Source organism: Panulirus ornatus, chromosome 11 (assembly GCF_036320965.1).
Source record: "Panulirus ornatus isolate Po-2019 chromosome 11, ASM3632096v1, whole genome shotgun sequence".
NCBI classification, from domain to species: Eukaryota; Metazoa; Arthropoda; class Malacostraca; order Decapoda; family Palinuridae; genus Panulirus; species Panulirus ornatus.
This window is the reverse complement of record NC_092234.1, coordinates 59,014,027-59,039,348: the sequence shown is the minus strand read 5'-3', so window position 1 is coordinate 59,039,348 and position 25,322 is coordinate 59,014,027. Positions and strand designations below refer to the sequence as shown.

General features: G+C 39.6%; 2 protein-coding genes across 10 annotated transcripts in view; one reads left to right on the top strand and one right to left on the bottom strand.

Moving 5' to 3' along the window:
• Positions 1 to 343: 343 nt before the first annotated feature.
• Positions 344 to 25,322, bottom strand: part of LOC139751579 (uncharacterized) — a 119,149-nt gene continuing 94,170 nt past the window's right edge. For all 9 annotated transcript variants that reach the window (XM_071667166.1, XM_071667167.1, XM_071667164.1 and 6 more), the window contains 3 exons: positions 24,839 to 24,989; positions 19,533 to 19,706; positions 344 to 5,746 (listed from right to left, as the gene is read on the bottom strand). In XM_071667166.1, the coding sequence (XP_071523267.1) occupies positions 5,701 to 5,746; positions 19,533 to 19,706; positions 24,839 to 24,989 (371 nt within the window). In that variant the 3' untranslated portion in view covers positions 344 to 5,700. The remainder of the gene's footprint in view (positions 5,747 to 19,532; positions 19,707 to 24,838; positions 24,990 to 25,322) is intronic.
• On the top strand, positions 6,725 to 10,875 carry LOC139751581 (uncharacterized). The gene has a single exon (XM_071667173.1). It carries the CDS (start codon positions 9,275 to 9,277, stop codon positions 10,256 to 10,258), a length of 984 nt encoding a protein of 327 aa, XP_071523274.1. The 5' UTR covers positions 6,725 to 9,274; the 3' UTR covers positions 10,259 to 10,875.

Sequence of the window (25,322 nt, the reverse complement as noted above, 5' to 3'; positions counted from 1 at the left end):
ACATATACTCCTAAAATCTTCCACAAAGCATCTCTATCAACCCTATCATATGCCTTCTCCAGATCCATAAATGCTATATACAATTCCCTCTGTTTTTCTAAGTATTTCTCACATACATTCTACAAAGCAAACACATGATCCACAAATCCTCTACAACTTTTGAAACCACACTGCTCTTCCCCAGTCTGATGCTCTGTACGTGCCTTTACCCCTCAATCAATACCCTCCCATATAATTTCCCAGGAATACTCAACAAACTTATGCCTCTGTAATTTGAGCAATCACCTTTATCCCCATTGCCTTTGTATATTACTCATTTGAAAAGTTAAAAAAATTCAACAGGCTAAGTGTAGTACAGTATATTAAAAATAACAGTGTTTTTCTCTCTGAAAATTGCTACAAAATATACATGGTTAATTTGGAAATCACTAAATAAACAATTCAAGGAAGTTACAAACACATTACAATCTCATTCATTCAAGACAGGCACCTTAGCCTTCATGAAGCCATTCATTTATTTCTAATTCTGTGTACCCAAAAGAATGATAAAACTTTGATATTTTATGGAAGCATATGTACAAACGAGGTGACTCCTTCACACATCTGACTTTAAAACTATCATTTAGAATTCTTCAGCAAATCTGTTAAGTATTACTCTTGGGTATCTAATACTTGAAGGCATAAAGATGATGCATATCTACAGTTTTAGGGAAGATTCTTCATGCTTCATCCTACTGTGAAAGCAAGAGAAAACATCAAGATTTACAGGAAGATGAAAGACATGAAAATGTGTTTGTGAATAAAAATCTATTTTACACATATCTATATATATGAATCTATTTTGAAGAGCATCTCATAATATTGATAATAAAGACAGTAACATTACTGGTTAGGCAAATAATATACTGCTGATGTACTGATATATTCAGCTCCTGAAGTAACAATCATACAGAATTCACCCCATTAGGAAGTATTTCATGCATAGTTTAAATCTCTTATTAAAGTATCTCATCCTATAATCTAGTTTTCTCAGTCTCAAAGAATCATCAACATATGATCAAAGAATCATCAACATATGAAAAATAAGAACTCAAGAAAGTTTCATATCTACCACGTTTTTTCCTAATTAAGGCAAACTACTTTGGATCAGAATGAGTTTCTGTCAATCATCTAAACCAGGTGGCAAACAAATAACTGCATTTGGTGTTGAGTATTGGTTGTACAAGAAATAATGAAGATTTACAGTAAAATTTTTCAAATTAATACAAGCATTTAGAGAAAAAATTTATGAGGGACTTACTATGTGGTATTATCACCTATATCCAGCTAATATATATTTTTTACAAATAAATAATCATAGTATTAATTTAGTTGTACTCTATATATTCAAGCTCTTAAGTGTTCACCACAATTATTCCTAAGCAATTAATCTTTGGCACTTTTCCAATGACTCAGACAGGGAATGGGATGGACTACTGTGTTACTGGAGGAAGTAGAGGCAAAGGAAGCAGGAATAAGCTGTTTGAAATACTAAGCACTGAATAAACTGAACTGAGCTTGCACTCACAGCACTCTATATATATATATATATATATATATATATATATATATATATATATATATATATTTTTTTTTTTTTTTTTTACCATTCGCCATTTCCCACGCTAGCGAGGTAGCATTAAGAACAGAGGACTGGGCCTTTGTGGGATATCCTCACCTGGCCCCCCTCTGTTCCTCCTTTTGGAAAATCAAAAAAAAAAAAAAAAAAAAAAAAACGAGAGGGGAGGATTTCCAGCCCCCTGCTCCCTCCCCTTTTAGTCGCCTTCTACGACATGCAGGGAATACGTGGGAAGTATTCTTAATCCCCTATAAAACTCCAACAGCCAGGACCGAAACTGGGACCCCTGTGCAAGAGGCGAGAATGCTAACCACTAGGCTATGGGCCTGGCTTAATAGGAAATAACTATTCGAATAATAAGTACTCGAATACCCTTCATCTCATGTTGGTGAGCAACGGGGTCTACACCGGTCATTCCCAACAGGCGCACATAGCCAGCAGATAGCATTTTACCGAACCTAACTGTACAACGCGGAGGTATATGAATACGAACATAGTGCATAGAAACGCGAACCCTCATAGAACATACAAACCATTTCAATACACCCTCTTCTGCTCTCTCAATCACACTCTTTTTGTTAACACACATCTCTCTTACCCTTTCATTACTTACTCGATCAAACCCCCTCACACCACATATTGTTATCAAACATTTCATTTCCAACATATCCACCCTCCTCCGCACAACCCTATCTATAGCCCATGCCTCGCAACCATATAACATTGTTGGAACCACTATTCCTTCAAACATACCCATTTTTGCTCTCTGAGATAACGTTCTCGCCTTCCACACATTCTTCAATGCTTCTAGAACCTTTGCCCCCTTCCCCACCATGTGACTCACTTCCACTTCCATGGTTCCATTCGCTGCTAAATCCACTCCCAGATATCTAAAACACTTCACTTCCTCCAGTTTTTCTCCATTCAAATTTACCTCCCAATTCACTTGTCCCTCAACCCTTCTGTACCTAATAACCTTGCTCTTATTCACATTTACTCACAGCTTTCTTCTTTCACACACTTTACCAAACTCAGTCATCAGCTTCTGCAGTCTCTAACCCGAATCAGCCATCAGTGCTGTATCATCAGCAAACAACAACTGACTCACTTCCCAAGCCCTCTCATCCACAACAGACTGCATACTTGCCCCTCTCTCCAAAACCCTTGCATTCACCTCCCTAACAACCCCATCTATAAACAAATTAAACAACCATGGAGATATATATATATATATATATATATATATATATTTTTTTTTTTTTTTTTTTTTTTTTTTTTTTCATACTATTCGCTATTTCCCGCAATAGCGAGGTAGCGTTAAGAACAGAGGACTGGGCCTTTGAGGGAATATCCTCACCTGGACCTCTCCTCTGTTCCTTCTTTTGGAAAAAAAAAAAAAAAACGAGAGGGGAGGATTTCCAGCCCCCCGCTCCCTTCCCTTTTAGTCGCCTTCTACGACACGCAGGGAATACGTGGGAAGTATTCTTTCTCCCCTATCCCCAGGGAATATATATATATATATATATATATATATATATATATATATATATATATATATATATATATATATATATATATATATATACATTTTTTTTTTTTTTTCATACTATTCACTATTTCCCGCGATAGCGAGGTAGCGTTAAGAACAGAGGACTGGGCCTTTGAGGGAATATCCTCACCTGGACCTCTTCTCTGTTCCTTCTTTTGGAAAAAAAAAAAAAAAAAAAAAAAAAAAAAAAAAATATATATATATATATATATATATATATATATATATATATATATATATATATATATATATATATTTATTTATTTATTTAAATAAATATTTATTTATTTTGCTTTGTAGCTGTCTCCCACGTTTGTGAGGTAGCGCAAGGAAACAGACGAAAGAAATGGCCCAACCCACCCCCATACATATGTATATACATACACGTCCACACACGCAAAGATACATACCCATATATCTCAATGTACACATATATATACACACACAGACACATACATATATACAAATGCACACAATTCACACTGTCTGCCTTTATTCATTCCCATCGCCACCTCGCCACACATGGAATAACATCCCCCTCCCCCTCATGTGTGCGAGGTAGTGCTAGGAAAAGACAACAAAGGCCACATTCGTTCACACTCAGTCTCTAGCTGTCATGCAATATTGCCCGAAACCACAGCTCCCTTTCCACATCCAGGCCCCACAGAACTTTCCATGGTTTATCCCAGACGCTTCACATGCCCTGATTCACTCCATTGACAGCACGTCGACCCCGGTATACCGCATCGATCCAATTCACTCTATTCCTTGCAGGCCTTTCACCCTCCTGCATGTTCAGGCCCTGATCACTCAAAATCTTTTTCACTCCATCTTTCCACCTCCAATTTGGTATCCCACTTCTTGTTCCCTCCACCTCTGACATATATCCTCTTGGTCAATCTTTCCTCACTCATTCTCTCCATGTGACCAAACCATTTCAAAACACCCTCTTCTGCTCTCTCAACCACACTCTTCTTATTACCACACATCTCTCTTACCCTTTCATTACTTACTCGATCAAACCACCTCACACCACATACTGTCCTAAAACATCTCATTTCCAGCACAGCTACCCTCCTCCGCACAACTCTATCTATAGCCCATGCCTCACAACCATGTAACATTGTTGGAACCACTATTCCTTCAAACATACCTATTTTTGCTTTCCAAGATAATGTTCTCGACTTACATTTTTCAACACTCCTAAAACTTTCGCCCCCTCCCACACCCTATGACTCACTTTCACTTCCATGGTTCCACCCGCTGCCAAATTCACTCCCAGATATCTAAAACACTTCACTTCCTCCAGTTTTTCTCCATTCAAACTTACCTCCCAATTGACTTGTCCCTCAACCCTACAGTACCTAATAACCTTCATCTTATTCACATTTACTCTCAGCTTTCTTCTCTCACACACTTTACCAAATTCAGTCACCATCTTCTGCAGTTTCTCACCCGAATCAGCCACCAGCGCTGTATCATCAGTGAACAACAACTGACTTACTTCTCAAGCTCTCTCATCCAAAACAGACTGCATACTTGCCCTCTTTCCAAAACTCTTGCATTCACCTCCCTAGCAACCCCATCCATAAACAAATTAAACAATCATGGAGACATCATGCACCCCTGCCACAAACCAACATTCACTGAGAACCAACCACTTTCCTCTCTTCCTACTCGTACACATGCCTTACATCCTCGATAAAAACTTTTCACTGCTTCTAACAACTTGCCTCCCACACCATATATTCTTAATACCTTTCACAGAGCATCTCTATCAACTCTATCATATGCCTTCTCCAGATCCATAAATGCTAAATACAAATCCATTTGCTTTTCTAAGTATTTCTCACATACATTCTTCAACGCAAATACCTGATTCACACATCTTCTACCACTTCTGAAACCAAACTGCTCTTCCCCAATCTGATGCTCTGTACATGCCTTCATCCTCTAAATCAATACCCTTCCATGTAATTTCCCAGGAATACTCAACAAACTTATACCTCTGTAATTTGAACACTCATTTTATCCCCTTTGCCTTTTGTACAATGGCATTATGCAATCATTCTGCCAATCCTCAGGCACCTCACCATGAGTCATACATACATTAAATAACCTTATCAACCAGTCAACAATACAGTCACCCCCTTTTTTAATAAATTCCACTGCAACACCATCCAAACCCACTGCCTTGCTGGCTTTCATCTTCCACAAAGCTTTTGCTACCTCTTCTCTGTTTACTAAATCATTCTCCCTAACCCTCTCACTTTGCACACCACCTCGACCACCTCTGTTCTTGACACTACCTCGCTATCGCGGGAAATGGCGAATAGTATGAAAAAAAAAAAAATATATATATATATATATATATATATATATATATATATATATATATATATATATATATATATATATATATGTATAGTGAAAGAAAGGTACTTTTTTCTCTTGTATGTGTTTCAGCAGTTTTCTTTTTTCTTTATTGTTGTTGTTGTGGGCATCTTCAGACAATCAGCAACCATCCTGATTATTACTGTGTCCATGGCTGGAAACCAGTGGCTGGAGGGGTGGGATACCTGTAGCAAAATACAAACTTGTAACAATATATGGGAAAAGAAAAATAAAGGACTAATAAGAGGTTTATAGCTAAGATAAAGGTACAAAAATGTACTTTCCTTTTAATACCTACCTGTTTTGCCTGTCTTTATTAGGTCATGCGAGGAAGAGACAAAAAGACTTTTTTGCAAACACACAGTCTCTAACTCATATTAATACATAAGGTACTGAAACTTGACCCTCCCATTCACAACCAAGCCCCAAAAACTATCCTATGGTTTATCCTGACCATTTATATGCTCTAGTTCAGCCCATAAACAGCATGTCATCCCTTACATAGCACATCACTACAATTCCTTTTACTCAATACATGTCACTCAACCTCCTCAATTTCCAGACCTTAATATGCAAAAGCCTCATGGACTCCATTCTTCCATCTCCTTAGCCTCCTGTTCCCTTTCTCCCTCTGCTTCTAACAAATATATCCTCCTTGTCAGTTTCTCTTCACTCATCCTCTCCATATATCCAAACCATTTCAGCACACCTTAGTCAGCTTTTCCAGTCAGAGTACACTTACTACCACATCTCTCAATAACAATACACTTCTTACACGATCAACTCTCCTCGTGTCACAAGTCCTCAGACATCTTATTTCCAGTCGGTCCACCCTTTGCTTTTCCTTTGCATTTACAGCCAATGACTTGCATATATACAACCCTGTTGGGGCTACTATGCTTTCCAACATATATATCTCTGCTTTTATGGACACAGACCTCTCCTTTCACACAATCCTTAAAGTATCCATTACCTTCATCCACTTTTCCCTCATGTGACTCAATGCAGACCCCATTTCATCTCTGCTGTACCATATTGCTTTCCTGTTGTTCATATTAACCTGACTCTTCTTTTACATAATCTGCCACCAACCTCTCAAGTTTGTCTCTAAAAGTGTGCTACTACTGCAGCAGCATCCAAAAACAGCAAATGATTTACCTCCTAAATCCTCATCAACTTGACAGTGCACACCCACCCATTGCTCCATGACTGTCTCATCTACTTCTCAAACAACCTAGTGCTTACATGGATCTACAATCGTTTCTTCCTCTGTTATTTTTTGGAAAACAATACAGGGAAGGGTGATTTATAGCCCCCTGCTCCTACCTCTTTGAGTCACCTTCAACACAAAGGAAATACATGAACAATATTATTTCTTCCCTAACCCCAGAGGTAGTTGATGGGATATCTGATCACTACCTTGAGGAGGTTATGGTGAAGATTTGTAGAAGTTTTTGGATATGAAGAAACTATCATTAAGAAAGTGATAAGGGTGAGTGAGCATGGAAAAGGAACTTGTGTAAAGAAATACCACGAGAGATTTAGTGAAGAATGGCAAAAGGTGAGAATAATTGAGGCTAAGGGAGTGGGTGAGGAATGAGAGGTACTTAAGAAAGTAGTGTTTGCATATGCAAGAGATGTAGCATGTGGAAGGGTAATGATTAGTGGGATGAAGTAAAGTTGCTACTGAGAGAGAAAAGTGAGGCATTTGGGGGTTACTTACAGGGAAGGAGTGCAAATGATACGGAAATGTATTAGAGAACGAAACAGGTCAAAAGAAAGGTGTAAGGGATGTAAAAGAAGGCAAATAAGAGAATAAAAATTTGGAATGAAAAATAATGAGCAAAAGAAAGAAAACAAACAGGAGCATCAAAGAAGGAGGTAAAAGGGAAAGTGGTAACATGTAGCAATGAAGTGATTAGATGAAATGAGTATTTTGATGATGAGTATTTTGATGGACTTGAATGTTTGATGATATGGTGGCAGAGGTAGGGTGTTTAGGTTAGAGAAGTGCGCAACGTGAGAGAGTCATAGACAGTTGTTTGGTAAAGAGAAAAGAGGTGGTGAAAGCTTTATGCAAGATGAAAGGTGGCAAGGTGGCTCCAATGCATGGCATTAAAGTTGAATTTATTAAGAAATGGGGTGACTGGATGGCATTAAAGTTGAATTTATTAAGAAATGGGGTTACTGGATGGCATTAAAGTTGAATTTATTAAGATATAGGGTGACTGGATGGCATTGCAGTTGAATTTATTGAGAAAGGGAATGACTGTGTTGTTGACTAGTGGGGATTTTCAAATATGTATGAATTATGATGAGGTGCCTGAGGATTGGTGTAATGCATATACAGTGCCATTGTATAAAGGAAAGGTGAATAAAGGCGAGTGTTAAAATTACAGAGGTATAAGTTTTGAGTGTTCCTGGTATGTTGTATTGGAGAGTGGTGATTGAGAGGCTGAAGGCATCAGACTGGGGAGGAACAGTGTGGTTTCAGAGGATGTGTGGATTAGGTGTCTGCTTTAAAGGAGTGAAAAATACCTGAAGAAACACATGGATATGTATGTGGCATTTATGCATCTGGAGAAGGATATATTACAGAAGATAGAGATGCCTTGTGGAAGGACATGGTATGGGAGGAAAGCTATTAGAAGCAGACAAGTTTTTATCAACAGTGTAAGGCATGTATATGAATAGGAAGAGGAGTGTGAGTGGTTCCAAGTGAAGGTCAGTCTGTGACAAGGGTGTTTGATTTCACCATTGCTGTTTGATTTGTTTATTGATAGGGCAGTGAGGGAGGTAAATGCAAGAGTCTTGGAGAGAGAGGCAAGTATGCAGTCTGTAGGGGATAAGAGGGCCTGGAAAGCATATCAGTTATTTGCTGATTATACAGAACTAGTGGCAGATTCAAAAGAGAAACTGCAAAAGTTGCTGACCAAGTTTGGAAAAGTGTGTGAAAGGAGGAAATTTGAGTAAATCTGAATAAAAACATGGCTCTTAGGCAAAGCAGGGTTGATGAACAGGTTAGTTGGGATGTGAGTATGAATGGAAAAGAATAGAGGAAAAGAGGTGTTTTAGATACCTGAGAGTAGATATGGCAGGGAATAGACCCATGAAAGTGAAAGTGAATCACAGGGTTTACATGAGTTTACATGAAAAAGACAAACAACAGGAGGCCTGACTGGCCCAAAACTGGGTTGTCTCAAAAAAAGTTTAACTTGACAAGAAAATGTAACTCTGCTCAGCAGTTTTTAAGCTCTCACCAACGCCTTGCTGCTGCACATTAGCCTTCTAGTGTCCCTGTTACTGCTGTCATTTATACAGTTCATTTCTAGCATTTTTCTTAGAATATACTTGACATTATAAAACATTCGTCTAAATGACTTTTGAAGGTATTAATAGCCTTAGCATTCACTACATGTGATGGTAACTTATCCCAGTGCTCAACACACCTATAGGAAAAGAAGCTTTTTTCCCCACATCCGTACTACATCTTTTAGCTTCTGAGTTTTATTCCATTTTTCCTGGTAAGAGTATTTTCTTGTATTTTGAAAAGATGTTCATGATTTATTTTATCAAACTTGTCTAGAATTTTGAACACTTGAATTAAGTCACCACGAAGTCTATGTTTTTTAAGGGAGAAGAGATCCAATCATTTCAGCACACGTTCCTTGCCTTCTACCTCATGGGATGAGGCATCTGCGCCGCCCTGGAACATGGTGATGGTCGCTTTGGCTGCTTTACGTGGTGATGTGGAGAAATTGAAGGAGGAAAGGAACTTAGGCCCCAGTCGGGGGGCTGATGACGCCGCGGCGGCCGCCGATGTAAACATTGGCCTTTCTAGCCAGGTGGTGCCTCCCTCACGCTCGCCCATGGGTTTTTTGGGCTTTACTTCAGCTGAGCATTACCTTTCCAGTGATGATTGTGTCTCTCAGAATGACGGGCGGCCTTACAGTGTTCTCCTGCAGTGCGCCAGGGCTTACAGTCCTGTGGATGAGGTGTCTGATGGCACTGACCAGCATGTTGCCGATATGGTTAACCATGTATTTGCTCACGGCTTGCGAGAGGAGGAGTATAAGGAGATTTTGGAGGATGCTGCAGCCAAGAGGCCAGATAACTGTCATGCCTTAGCACCCGTGGATTGCAACTTGCAAGTTTTAGATGCACTGAAGACTGATGCCAAGAAGGCAGACTTCCGTTTGAAGGATGTTGGGAAAGACATTATTACGGCTGCCCCAATTCTGACTAAGTCACTCACAGTGCTTGACAAGATCGCCCAGACTAGCCAACCACATGTTGCCCAGGAAGTGGGCATGCTTAACGGTGCCCTGGCACTCCTGGGTCATGCTAATCACAAGAATAATGTGGCTTGCCGGTTCATCATCAAGCACGAAATTAACCACAAGTATGCTCACCTCTGTTCAGACAAGGTGCCCATGACTCGTCTTCTGTTTGGGGATGATGTCTCACTCTCAGCCAAGCACACTGAGGAGTCTGAAAAGTTAAGGAGTAAGATTGCTCCAAGGAAACCGCTCTCTACCTTGAAGTTTGGTCCTGGCAAGTTTAGGGGCTCTTCTGGGAGACTCCCATACAGGGGTTTTATGGCCAGGTTTCATCCATATGGCCAACGCACGCATGGTCCCCTGAGTGAGCACCGGCAATCCTTCTCACAGCAGGGTCCTGAGACAAAAAACTCCTGAGGCCGGGGTCACAATCCCTGGCAGTAACTGAGGTGAGTCATCCTTTTCAAGCTGGCAGACTTCACTATTTTGTACATGAGTGGCATGCTATTACCAGTGATCCAAATATTTTAGATATTATTTGCTGAAGTGGAGTATGTGTTTAATGTCGAGGAAAAGGAAATTGTCTGCCAGGAAATTGTACAGCTTTTGAGTCTGGGGGTTATCAAGGAGACCCAGAGACAGGAGGGGCAGATTCTTTCCCCTATTTTCTTAAGACGGAAGAAGGATGGTGGGTTTAGGATGATCCTTAATCTGGAAAAATTTAATAAATTTTTAGAGTACAAACACTTCAAGATTGAAAATTTTGAGCAGGCGATTCGTCTTGTTAACAGCGGTGTCTTCATGGCCTCTGTCGATTTGCGGCATGCCTATTATTCTGTTAAGACAGCTGAGGAGCAACAACGCTTTCTGTGTTTCAAGTGGCAAGGAAAAATTTATCAATTCACGTGTCTCCCTAATGGGGTTGCGGATGGTCCCCGTCTGTTCACTATATTAATGAAACCTGTTTTTGCTGTACTTAGAAAGGACATATCATCACGAGTTTCATTGATGATACTCTTATCTGTCACTGCACTTTTGATGGATGTTGTGAGAGTGTGCGTGCCACTGTTGACTTGCTCAAGAAGTTAGGTTTCTGTATTAACAAAAGCAAATCTGTCTTGGTCCCCACTAAGCGCTTGGAGTATTTGGGGAACATTATAGATTCTGAGACTATGACAGTAACATTACCTGATCGTAGGATACACAAGATACTACAATGCTGTGAGGAATTGTTACATAGAGACAGAGCCAAAATTCGGAATGTGGCCAGAGTTGTTGGGCTATTAGTTGCAGCCGTTCCAGCAGCAGAGATGGGGAAACTGCATTACAGGCGGTTAGAATGTGCTAAGATTGCTGCGTTAAGAGTCGCAAAAGGTAACTTTGACAAGTGGATGGTGGTCACTCATGAGATGAGATTGGACTTGCTTTGGTGGGTATCTCACATTGCACTGCAAAACACAGATTTTTCGGAAGGGTACAGAATTGGATCTGTATACTGATGCATCAAATTTAGGTTGGGGTGGCCACCTCAATCAACAAAAAGTTAATGGGAGATGGTCATTATCAGAATCTGCCTTGCACATTAATGCAAAGGAACTCAAAGCCATCTCCCTGCTAGTGCGCTCATTTGCATCTCTTCTCAAAGGACGACATGTTCGGGTGTTTTGTGATAACACGACGGCGGTGACCTATGTCAATGAAATGGGCGGCACACGGTCCTCACTGTGTAATGACATTTGCCGTGACCTTTGGGAGTGGTGTGCAGTGAATGATATCTGGCTTACCTGCTCTCATGTACCGGGTAAAGTCAGTCTCATGGCAGACGCTGCATCTCGGACATTCAATGACAGGCATGAGTGGAAATTGAATGAAGAACTCTTTAGGGCCCTCTCTGAAGTATTTGGGGTTCCGAGCATTGATCTCTTTGCTTCTAGACTGAATGCTCAAGTGACTCATTTCTGCTCCTGGAAACCTGACCCAGATGCAGAACATTTTGATGCCTTTTCTATCTGCTGGTAGCAGTTTGAACTAATCTACCTTTTCCCACCCTTTGCGCTGATTGCCAGGTTCTTTTCTTTCAAACTGTTCGCCATTTCCTGCATTAGCGAGGTAGCGTTAAGAACAGAGGACTGGGCCTTTGAGGGAATACCCTCACCTGGCCCAATTCTCTGTTCCTTCTTTTGGAAAAAAAAAAAAAAAGGGAGGATTTCCAGCCCCCCGCTCCCTCCCCTTTTAGTCGCCTTTTACGACACGCAGGGAATACGTGGGAAGTATTCTTTGTCCCCTATCCCCAGGGTGCCTACAGAAAATTCTAGCAGAGTCAGCGAAGGGGTGGATGGTATTGCCTCTCTGGCCATCCCAGCCCTGGATGGGGACTCTACTCACTTTGCTGGTCAAGGAACCACGGCTGATTCCGAGGGGGGCACACGTCTTGCGTCACCCATCGACGGAGGAGGAACACCCCATTCTCCGACACACCCGACTGATGGCTTGCCTCTTATCTGGCAACGTCTGCGAGACAGAGGCATTTCTCAGGCAGGTACGGACATCATCCTTGCCTCCTGGAGACCTGCAACTGCGGGGCAGTACCAGCCACATATTAACAGGTGGTTACAGTTTTGTGGTAGCCGGAAAATCGATCCCTTTGCTCCCACTGTAACTAATATTGTGAATTTTCTGTCTGTCACTTTCCACAGAGGTGTTAGTTATACTTCAATCAACACTGCCAGGGGTGCACTCTCCTCCCTGGGGATTACTGTGGATGGTTGCAGTGCAGGCAGCCATCCTCTTGTCACCAGGTTCTTAAAGGGAGTTTTTAACTTGTGGCCGTCTGTCCCTAGGTATACAAGAACTTGGGATGTTCAGCAGGTGCTACAGCATCTGCGTGCCATGGATCCTTTGTCCTCCCTCTCTTTAAAGGATTTAACACTGAAGCTTGTGATGTTGATGGCACTTACGCAGGCTGCCAGAATACAAACTTTGCTTTGTTTGTTGCTGAAGAATATTAGTTTTAGGCAGGCTTCTGTTTGTGTTTGGTTAGGGGAAACTATTAAACAGTGCAGGCCAAAGTTCAATGTGCAGGTTTGTGACCTTTAAAGCATATTCTACTGACATTAGATTGTGTGTGTGTGAAACTCTGAAAATGTATATTGCTAGGACAGAGGAGTTCAGAAATTCTGCACATCAAGAGAATGGGAAGTTACTCCTAAGTTTTATCAAGCCCCACAAGCATGTAACGAGGGACACTGTTGCAAGGTGGATTCGAACAGTGCTTTCTCTGTCGGGCATAGACTCCAGCCAGTATTCAGCGGGCAGTGTTCGGCCTGCAGCTGCATCGAAAGCCAAAGCCATGGCTCTACCGATTGGACACATCATGGCAAGGGCTGGGTGGTCCAGGGCTGCCACTTTTGCCAAGTTTTATGACAAGGAGATTGTCCCGAGTCACGATCCTTTCCAAGATGCTGTCCTTCAAAAGTCTGTTCATTTTGTTTGCATAGATGTTGTCTCTTGTCACCTGGTCCATGGCTATGTAAATTTCTTACTATATTGCAGTTGGTTACTGCTTGTATTATTTCTCCTCTCTGCATGTCTACAGTACGACACCCATATGGCTTCAAAACCTCATGGGAAAGCGACCTCTAGCAGAGGTGTGATTTGCTGACGTAAAATTAATGAAGTACATGAGACTTACCGTAGGTCAGTTGAAATGTGCTTCAAATTTTATGAAGCAAATCACCTCTGCTAGAAGGGAGCTTTCACATGCCCACCTCTCCCACCCTACGCTCTGTAGCGTCTTGTGGCTTACATATTTCTAGCAGTGCAAAATGTTCAGTTACTTTCATGTGGTTGGTTGTACTCTTTAAAGTCGGGTGGCGTGAAGCGGCAAAGCGTATCTCATGTGAAAGCTCCCTTCTAGCAGAGGTGATTTGCTTCATAAAATTCGAAGCACATTTCAACTGACCTACGGTAAGTCTCATGTACTTCATTAATTATGCAGTCTGTTGGGGATGAAAGGGCCTGGGAAAAGTCAGTTGCTGTTCCTGCCAATGATACAGCACTGGTGGCTGCTTCAAGTGAGTAACTGCAGAAGTTGGTGACTGAGTTTGGAAAAGTGTGTGAAAGGAGAAAGCTGAGAGTAAATGTGAATAAGAGCAAGGTTACTAGGTTCAGCAGGGTTGAAGGGCAATTTAATTGTGATGTAAGTTTGAATGGAGAAAGGTCGGGGAAGTGAAGTGTTTTAGATATCTGGGAGTGGACTTGGCAGTGAATAGAACCATGAAAGCAGAAGCGAGTCACAGAGTTGGGAGGGGCAAAGGTTCTTGGAGCGATGAAGAATGTGTGGAAGGAGAGACTGTTATATCAGAGAGCAAAATGGGTATGTTTGAAGGAATAGTAGTTCCAACAATGTTATAGGGGTTGTGAGGCACAGGCTACAGATAGGGTTGTGTGGAGAAGGGTGGACGTGTTGGAAATTAAATGTTTGTGGACAATATGTGGTATGAGGTGGTTTGATTGAGTAAGAAATGAAAGGGTAAGAGAGATGTATTTAAAATAAAATGAGTGTGGTTGAGAGAGTAGAAGAGGGTGTGTTGAAATGGTTTGGCCATATGAATGAGTGAGGAAAGGTTGACGGAGAGGATATATATGTCAGAGGTGGAGGGGACAAGGAGAAGCGGGAGACCATATTGGAAGGTGGAAGGATGGAGTGAAAAAGATTTTGAATGATTGGGGCCTGAACATACAAGAGGATGAGGTGTTCAAGGAATAGAGTGAACTGGAACAATGTGGTATACTGGAGTTGACTTGCTGTCAGTGGACTGAACTAGGGTATGTGAAATGTCAGGGGTAAACTATGGAAAGGTCTGTGGGACCTGGATGTGGAGAGGAAGCTCCATTTTAAGAGCATTACACATGACAACTAGAGACTGAGTGTGAATGAATGTGGCTTTTTTTGTCTTTTCCATGCGCTACCTTGCTGAAGTGGGGGGCAATGATGCTGTTTCCTGTGGTGAATAATGTTCGTAAGACAAGAGAACAAACGGGAACATTGGTGAAGGGGGCAATGGGAGAAATAATTACAGGCAGTGATGAAGTGAGGAACTGGAGTGAGTATTTTGAAAGTTTGTTGAATGTCTTTGATGAAAGAGAGACAGATGTAGGTGTTTTGGTTGGGGTGGTGTGTGAAGTGAGAGGGTCAGCGAGAATGGTTTGGTTAAGATAGAAGAGGTAGTGAAAGCTTTGCAGATGAAATCTGGCAAAGCAGTGGGTTTGGATGGCACTGTAGTTAAATTTGTTAAGAAAGTGGGATGACTGTGTTTTTGATTGGTTGGTAAGAATATTCATTGTATGTATGGATCATGGTGAAGTGGCTGAGGATTGGCAGAATGCATGCATAGTGCCATTGCATAAAGGCAAAGGGGATAAAGGTGAGTGTTTGAACTACAGAGGCCTAAGTTCGCTGAGTATTCCTGGAAATTATACGGGAGGGTATTGACTGAGAGGGTGTAGGTATGTACAGAGCATCAGATGGGGGAAGAGCAGTGTGGTTTCAGAAGTGGTAGAGGATGTGGGGATCAGGTGTTTGCTCTGAAGAATGTGTGAGAAATCCTTAGAAAAACAGATGAAACTGTATGTAGCAGTTATGGCTCTGGAGATGGCATATGATATGGTCGATAGAGATGCTTTGTGGAAGGTCTTTAGAGTATATAGTGTGGGAGGTAAGCTGCTAGAAGCAGTGAAAAGTTTTCACCAAGGATGTAAGGCTTGTGTATGAGTAGGAAGAGGGGAGAGTGATTGGTTCCCAGTGAAGGTCAGTCTGCATCAGGGGTGTGTGATGTCCCCATAGTTTTTTAATTTGTTTAAGGATGGAGTAATTAAGGAGGTAAATGCAAGAGTCTTGGAGAAGGGGGTGAGTATGCAGTCTGTTGGGAATGAGAGGGCCTTGGAAGCGAGTCAGTTGTTGTTCGCCAGTGATACAGCTCTGGTGGCTGATTCAAGTATGAAACTGCAGAAGTTGGTGGCTGAGTTTGGAAAAGTGTGTGAAAGGAGAAAGTTGAGAGTAAATGTGAATGAGAGAAAGGTTATCAGGTTCAGTAAGGTTGAGGGACAAGTTAATTGGTATGTAAGTTTGAATATAGAAAAATTGGAGGAAGTCGAGTGTTTTACATATCTGGGAGTGGAATTAGCAGCTAATGGAACCATGGAAGTTGAAGTGAGGTACAGAGTGGGAGAGGGGGCGAAGGTTTTTGGAGCGATGAAGAATGTCTGGAAGGAGAGATGGTTATTGCGGAGAGCAAAAATGGGTATGTTTGCAGGAAAAGTAGTTCCAACAATGTTATGTGGTTGAGGCATGGGCTATTGATAGGGTTGTACAGAGAAGGGTAGATGTGTAGGAAATGAAATGTTTGAGGACAATGTGTGTTGTGAGTTGGTTTCACTGAGTAAGTAATGAAAGGGTAAGAGAGATGTGTGGAAATACAAAGAGTGGGTGAGAGAGCAGAGGATGGTGTGTTGAAATAGTTTAAACATATGCAGAGAATGAATAAGGAAAGATTGGCAAAAGAGGATATATGCATCAGAGGTGGAGGGAACAAGAAGTGGGAGACCAAATTGGAGGTGGAAGGACAGAGTGAAAAAGATTTTGAGTGATCAGGGTTTTAATATACAGGAGAGTGAGAGGTTTGCAAGGAATAGAGTGAACTGTAATGATGTGGTATACTGTGGTCGAAGTGCTATGAACAGACTGAACCAGGGTATGCGAAACGTCTGGGGTAAACCATGGAAAGGTCTGTGGGTCATGGATGTGGATAGGGAGCTGTAGCTTTGGTGCATTAAACATGGCAGCTAGAGACTGAGTGTGAAGTAACATGGCCTTTCTGTCTGTTTTCCTGGCGCTACCTTGCTGATGCAGGGGGTAGAGATGCTGTTACCTGAGGGATGAAGTAGTGCCAGAAATGTTTGAAGGCAAGCATGTATGAATATGTACATGTATATATATATCTACATGTCTATGTATGTATATGTGCACATATGGGCATTTATGTATATATATGCGTATAGGAGTGGATAGTCCATTCTTCGTCTGTTTCCTGGTGCTACCTTGCTGACATGGAAAACAGCGATCAAGTATAATAAAAAAAAAAATATAGAATATATTCTATTTCTTTTTTCATTCATATTCTCCATTTCCCGCATTAGTAAGATAGCATTAAGAACAGAGGACTGAGCCTTAGAGGGAATATCCTTACTTAGCCCCTTGTTCCTTTTTTTTTTGAAAAGTAAAAAACGGGAGGGGAGGATTTCCAGCCCCCCACTCCCTCCCCTTTTAGTCGCCTTCTACAATACACAAGGAATACGAAGGAAGTATTCTTTCTCCCCTATCCCAGGGATAATATATATACCCTTTTCAAAGCCAGGTATCCAATATATTGATCAGCCATATAGGGAAGGATGAACAGCTTGATTGACTGCAGCCCAACTGCCACAGCCAGGATTCAAACCTATGTGGGCTTGACCCACTAACCCTTAACTCTACTCCCCATGCAACTTACATGCAACTTTTCTTAAATGTACTTCTGATCACTATTCCCTTTCAACAAATAGCTAACAGCTTTTCTTTGTCTTCATTTAAACCAGGGACCCCTAATCCCAATACTATTCCCTAAACTGCCATTTCACTCACCCTTGCATTTAGAACCCTTGGCATTATAATTTGACTTCTTGCATCACAAATACATAAGCACTCAGTCAGCTCCTCCCAAATGCATTCCTTTCTTCTTAACACTTCTCACTTCCAAGTGATAGGCACTAACAACAAACCATCTCTCAATGTCTACTTGTATTCTAACACACACCAACCCCAAACTCACTTCCTTGCGCTCTCTGACAGTTCCACGTCATTTCTCATTAGGGATGTTGTTCCTTACTTTGCTCTTGTTCTTTCACCCAAGAATTTACCCCCTGAATATTCCTAAACAACTCTACCCTCTTTCTCTTCTACAATGTCTGTTTTCATGAAAGCAAGAACATCCAGGTTTCTCTCTTCAGACTCATCACTTATCTCTCCATCTTTTTCAACTTGATTATAACCATGCTTATATAGATTTGCAAGCCTAAGGATTCATGGTCAAAATTCTTGCTTGGCTTCTTGTCTTCCTACTTTTAGTAAGTGATAAAACAAGAAAGAAGAATGTCCAAACCCTCTTTTCTGCCCCTCTAAGTTGCTTTCGAAACATTCGAGAATGTGGGTTATCTTCTTTTACATTTATCACCAAGCTTAAAACAATGTGCATACATTCACTGGGCAAAGTGATTTACATGGGAAAATCTGACAATGGTATTTTTCTTCTTTTCATGACAAAGGCTACAGTTATAGACAAAAGTCCTCATCATGGCCAGGCTTTGAATGACAAAAAGGGGACAGGAAGAAAACAGATGAAAAAGAAATGTTCAAAAAAATAAATAAAAAGAGCATAAGATAATGACAGTGATGATAAGAGATAAAGAAAGGGAGGATAAGTGTATGATGTTTGCAATCAGATGTAATAAGACTAGCAATCCTGACAAAGATGGTAAAAGATGATACAAGGTATCTCTTCAACAATCTTAAGTCAGGATTGTGGTTCTTCTTTGAGTTGGTGGGTGTTGTCTGTAACCTACTACCTGCTAGTGAGCAATTCTAAAAAACAACCTTAGAGTGGGTTATGAAATTCAAAATATGATACAAATGCATCCCTCTTCATTTTCAGTGAAAATACAGCCTTTATGTAGTAATTAACAAAATATGCAGATGTGGCTGTTCTTTCAAATGAACCAAAAGAGGAGTCTGGTAGAACAGTACACCACAGTGAAAATGTGTATTGGTAGAACAGTACACCACACTGAAAATGTGTATAGGAGGATGATGTTGCAAGAAATTAAAAGAACATAATGTTATTGTTCTTCAGATACACAGACAGTTCCAAGTTGATATGAGAATGATTGAAAAATTAAATGTACTCAATAAATTCAAGTATTTGGGAGTGATTATCAATGAAGTTATATAGAGGTGCATCAAGAGTTCTGCTGACTGAGGGATAATTTATGTGGTTTCCCAAGTACCTGTGTATGATGGAGTGCTTGTTCTATCTCTTAAGTATGGACATCAAAACTTTGTTTTCCTAGTTCCAGACACTGAAAAGGTAAGAGCAGTTGGAACTTAGCATACTACGAAATCATGAAAAGATAGTGAATAATGTGAAAGAAAGGGACAGAGCTAATAGCTTTCTACAATGGTATGGAAATGTACACATATAATATCACAGGTAGGTAAGGAAGATCTATAGCAGTGTGGTTGTATGTATAAGGAAAAAGGTGGACCCCAAGGAGATGGTGGGATTCTCTGAAGTAACTTCTGAAGGCTAAATGTGTTTCATATGAAAATGAAAATCTGACAAAATGGTTTTATCGTAAGCAGAGGCATTTTGTTTATGAGGGTGGGAGTGCTGATGGCAAAGCAGGTTTCCCATGGTAAGTATTAAAGTGAACACAGACATCATGAATCAAGAATTGTCCTTATAATGAGGAAGAATTTGCTCACTTTTTCAAAATGCACATAAGCTGGGAATATATGACATTAAGCTGGAAGGTCATTTGCACTTTATCTACCCCATATAAATGGAAATGGAGTTAAGATAACACAGAATTTTCAAACCTGACTGTTGGTCTTGGTCCAGAAGGTAATCCTGGTTGTGTGGTTTGTGAGGGTAAAGATGGAGGTGGACCAGAGCTATGTGGACCAGCTTGAATGGTGTAATTAGTAGGATACTGCTGAGCTGCAGGATACTGATGAGTGAACCCACCTGGTTGGCTACTGGGAACTCTATACCTGAAAAAAATCACAAGGCTCAAAAAATATAGGTTCATCATTACTCCAAAGGAGATTGTGTATTCCTAACAACTCACAGAAAACAAGATGAATTTGTCATTTTGAAAATACATTTGGCAATAAGCTGACAGAGTATTTATCCTGCTGCTTCAATTAACAAACATTTTCATGTTCAGCAAATGAGAAAGTTCATGTCTAAACAAACAATAAACATAAAATATATCCAAGAAAAGCATGTTTCATCTGTTCATCAGTGTTACGTACAAAATTTCCTTCCAGCATTACAATTCTCGCACCTCCCCACCCACATTCAGGATAATCCTTCGAAACACATTTTCCCATTCCACCCTTCTATCTTACATACAGTCTTGCTTTGCAAAGAATTTCAATGAACTAACTAGTCATAATAATATCACATTTTCTACACATCATCACTATATTCTATCATGAATTTATCATGAAATTCATTTGTATCACCAAGTCTAATTTCTCATTCTCACAGCCTATCCATTCTCTATACTCTAAACTCACATCTCAAAACTTTTGTACATGTACATGTAGGTGGAGTCTCTCAAAACCTTTGTAAAGGTTAGTGAAGTTTTGTAAAGTAGGTGGAGTCTGGAGTTTTGAAACTGCAGGAATGCATTAAGAGGTCTTTCTAAGTTAAATTTTCTTTGCTCTTTTCACTGCTTCTGTATGTACTTAATGGGTTTTGGGTAACCAAAGATTATTATACCTAAGTCTTTTTCCTCATTTACCTTTGGCAGTTGAACAAAAATTCATACTGTAGTTTGCCTTATTGTTTTTGCTACTAACATGCAAAACTTTGCATTTATCTATATTAAAATTCATTTACCACCTATGAGCCAAGTCATTGGTTTGTTTATGTCAGTATGAAGCTGTATATGTTCAAGTTCAATTGTACATTTATTTTCCAGCTTTGTATCCTTGAGAAATTTTCATATCTTGAAATGCTGCCCATTATACATATCATTGATTAATATTGGGAAGAGAACTGGTCCTTAAGGCACTTCACTTTTTACATCTAATCATACTGAGGCTTAACTATGAATCACAACTCTATTTCTTTTTTTGCTTCTTTCATTGTCCTCAGATAAAACTTATCAGGGCCTGCTGTTTTATGTTTTCATTCCATCTACTGCTGATAGTATGTTTCCAGCTTTTGAGTTAATCAAATCAGTTGAAGAATGTTCTCTATTGTCAATGATACTAGATTTGGGACATGCATTGTGTCTTCAATTGTAAATACAGATACAGAAAAAGTAATTAAAGATTTTTGCCAAGCCTTCATTATATTGTATCAAGTCACCATCTTAAATGATGTACCAACTGACTGGTTAATGACTCTCTTGCTTCTAATGTAACTGTAAAACTCTATAGGGTTTCCTTTGCTATTTTTAACAATATATGCTTCACATTAAAGTTCATTTCATTGTATAACTCTTTTACTTTCTCTAGGAAAATATACATAACTTACTGTATAATGTTTGCAATTAAGCTCTTTGAATGTCTTATGAGCTACTTTCTTAGAAAACAGACTTTTCATTTCACCATTCCATCACCTTGGCTTTGTTTTGGAAATAAACCATCTGTTACATATTTGCATGAATGTTCCCTGTACTGCTCTAAAGACTTTACTGAAGCTTTTCCAAGATATGTTCCTGTTGTTTTCATTGATCATACCGTCCGAGGTTTGCCCGTCAAGAGCAATACAAAGATCATTACAATTTGCATGTTTAAAATTGGGTATTTTTTTTGTGGCTGTCCTGTTGACCAACTTTACATGCAGAGTTGAAAGTGACCTCAAAAGTAATTTGTCAGTGATCATTTGTACCAAACTTTTCTCCAACTTCAACATTATTAATTACATCCTCATTTGTATTCTAAACTAAATCTAATATAGTCTCATCGTGAGTAGGTTTCTTGACCACTTAGATTCGGGCACTATTGAGCAAATTTAGGTCCACACCAAGAGCTACTAAAAAGGGACTCTTCCCATTTAAAAGCTGCATCTCCAGGCAGGAATACAGGGGAGACTCCTTTGGTGGAAGGAAACAAAGGACACATGTTAGAGGACCCTTCTTGAAATGTGTTGTGGTCACAAGTGGTGTGCCACTGAATGAATTGCCAAAAGTGGACTCTTCCCTGAATATTTACAAGGGGACCTAAAGAAAGTTTGAAGTTAGTCCAAAACATGTTTGATGAAATTCAATTTAAGTAAATGTAATGAGGATGGGACATAGGAAAATACAGCCCTGATATGAGTATCATCATGCAGGAGATCAGCTGCAAAAATCTGAGTGAAAAAGACTTGGGAGTCAACACCTTCTCTAACCTGTTGCCAAAGTCCCACCTTAGAAGAACAGTAAAGGGAACAACCTGTCTGCTGGTAAAACTTAAAAATGCATTCAAGCACAAGGATAAGGAAAGATTCAGCAAATTGTTCACATCCCACATCAGTACAACACTGCAATGCTTCTCAAGTTTTGTCACTGCACTTACAGCCAAAGAATTAACAGAAACATTCAAAGAAGGGTAACAAAGATGGTATAGAATCAAAAGAGCTGAGTTACAAGGAAAGGTTTGAAGCCTTAATTATGCCCATCATGAAAGAGAATAGTAAAGGGTGACCATTAGGTTTTCAAACCAATCTGATGAAGATAACAGTGAACAATTCTTCAACAGTACAAGGATAGAATTAAGCAAGAAAGTCATTAGAAAAGTTGTAAAAAAGTGTTTTATTGTATAAAAGAGGTATATGAATTGAACAGTCTGAACAATGAAACTGTAACTATGGAGAGCATACCAAAGTTTTACAAGTTGTTTGATAGTAAAGAAAATTCAAGTGATTGGAAATAAAGGAGACAAACTGTCAGATGGCAAATATTATAACTACATTAAAGTACATTAGAAAGGAAATATTCAGCAAGCTATTTACATCCTTTATTAGGCCAGAATTAGAACATATTCCTCAAGTTTGATCACCCTTAAAAAAGCCAAAGAATTAACAGAAAGTGTCCAGAGGTGGGTAACAAAGATGTAGCAGAATGAAAAGAGCTGAGTAATAGGGAAAGGTTTGAGGCCTTAATTCTGCCCACCATGGAGGAGAGAAGAGTAAGAGTGACATGTCACAATCTTTAAGTTTTTAAACTAGTCTGGTGAAGTCAACAGCAAATAGTTCTTTGACAGATTCAAGGATAGAACAACCCGAGACCTTAACATGAAATTGAGCAAGCAACTCATAAAAAGAAATGTAAAGAAGTATCTTAATAGTAAATGAGTGGTAAAGGAATGGATAAACTGAAAGATGAAATTATCAATGTGGGCAACATAGAAAAGTTTAAAAAGTTGCATGACAGCTGAAAAAATTAAAAAAAATGGGGCACCACAAGTGTAGAACTCCTCACACAATACAAAGAGATAAGTGCAAGTAGGTAATTACCAATGGTCTGTGGGACTCGGAAATTAATCTACCAAGGGAAAATGATATCACAGAAATACAGAAAATAGGAAACTACAGAGGGGTCTTAATGCATGAAAATGCAAAAACCTACTACATCTATGATACAAGGACTAAGCAGAAGCACAGTCTGGAACACAAAAAAAGAGAAAATGAAAGAAATCATACATTAGATCATCACTCTAAGGGGAGGAGAAATTAGACAAGTGTGTGGAAACATGTTGACCAAATAATTGAGTTACATGGCAATGAAAAAGAAAGTAAAAGAAAGGAATTATATTTGATGAAGAGGATTTATATAAAAATGAATGAAACTGAATCAAGGAAGCAGCTTACACAAGAGTAAAATTAAAATTTTCCTCTGGTACCTGAGATGGCAAGGTCAATTGGATGCCTTAATTGTGGCTATCTCATAAATTACATAGCTGGATCACACTACAGAAACCCTCCACTGACCACAAACCCATTGTGGTAACTCTATACCAAATCCATCCAACCTGTGCATCCACTAAATAAAACATACACAATCTGAAGGAAAGCAAATTGGCGAGCATTTACACAGTATGTCATTTAAGCTCCAAAACTTCACTCTAGATCACTTCCCATCCCTACATCATGCCATCTCAAGATATATCAACATTACCAGCCAAGCCAGCTAAAGGCACATGTAACATGGATAGATGAATAAATAGAATTCAAACTTCTCCCTTAAAAGTTGCATATCTCATTAAACAAACAAGCCAGCTCAGACAAAACCAATCACCATCAATACAAACCACATAAATCCAAACTCTAAACAACACCATCACCAACCTAATCACCAAAAGGCACACAGCAAACTGGCACTCCCTCCAGAACACAATGACCAGTAAAACCCATAGCATCTAACTCTGGTGCTTATCAAAGATCCCCCCCCCCCACACACCAACCTAGCCTTCATACATGAAGCATTTCTGACCCAATCAAAAGACATCCTCTCTCCCAAAGAACACAAACATACTGATGAAAACAAGTAAAAAATCAGCCACAGACCAATACATTTTTAAACAGGAAAGTCATTAAAAACTACACAAAATCCATCTTGAAAGAACTACTTACTCATCCTTCACTCCCAGTGACATGTTAACTAAAACCTTAAAGAAGTCTCCTACAACAGACCTGGCAATATATCAGACTTTTCACTCACCTTTCCTTAAAAAAGAAAAAAAAAATACAATAAACAAGATATATGATGAATAAAGGCATGGCAGATGAGAGAAACAACAACATCCAACAAAATAGTTGTGCAGTGATCACTACAAGCTAACCTTGCCAATCAGGGAAAAATCTTGTCATAGGTAGGAACATGTATGTAGGAGGGATTTGTGGGAAAAAAGTACTCTTACCACAAGCTGTAAGACATGCATCCACACTCTCCAACCCTCAGTTACATCCACACTCCCCTTCACATCTAAATCAGTAAGGGTTCAAGCAGATGTAAAGGTAATAATATATTTTTTGTGTATTTTCTTACTTTTGGTTTCTAATCTATAATTCAATAAAGTAAAAAAACACACACAATAATGGAATTTCTGGACCATGGCCACTATTTAAGGGTTAATGGATACAATACCTTACATTACATATAAATATATAAAAAGAGATACTTTACCCTTGGTATCCCCGGGAATACTGTGAAGTTTGGGTCTGTGGTACACTTTGGGACACACCAGTGGGTGTTCCAGGCAAACTGGTGGGTGGCATAGGATTCCGGGAAGGAATGCTGCTAACAACCTCAGATCCACCCCCAAGATAATGTTGACCTGAAAAGAAAAAAAAATCTTGCCAAAAGAAAAAACTTCAATTCCCCAGATTCTTCTGATCTTTTTTTTTTTTCTATCTTCCATATAATTCTGAAACCCCTTCTGAAACTTTTCCTTTCAATTCATTTTCAGTCTTGCATAAAGGTGTCAATGTCTTAAGAAATATCTCTTCCCTACTCTAATCCACAATCAATATTACTATATGAAGTTCATTATGAAAACATTATTTAATTTTTTGCACTCTTCTATTAGACAATTTCACACTGCACTTATGCCAGTAGTTAATTCTGCAGTCTCAAGACCCATTGCCTAGGGATCCTGCAGTCTGTAGGC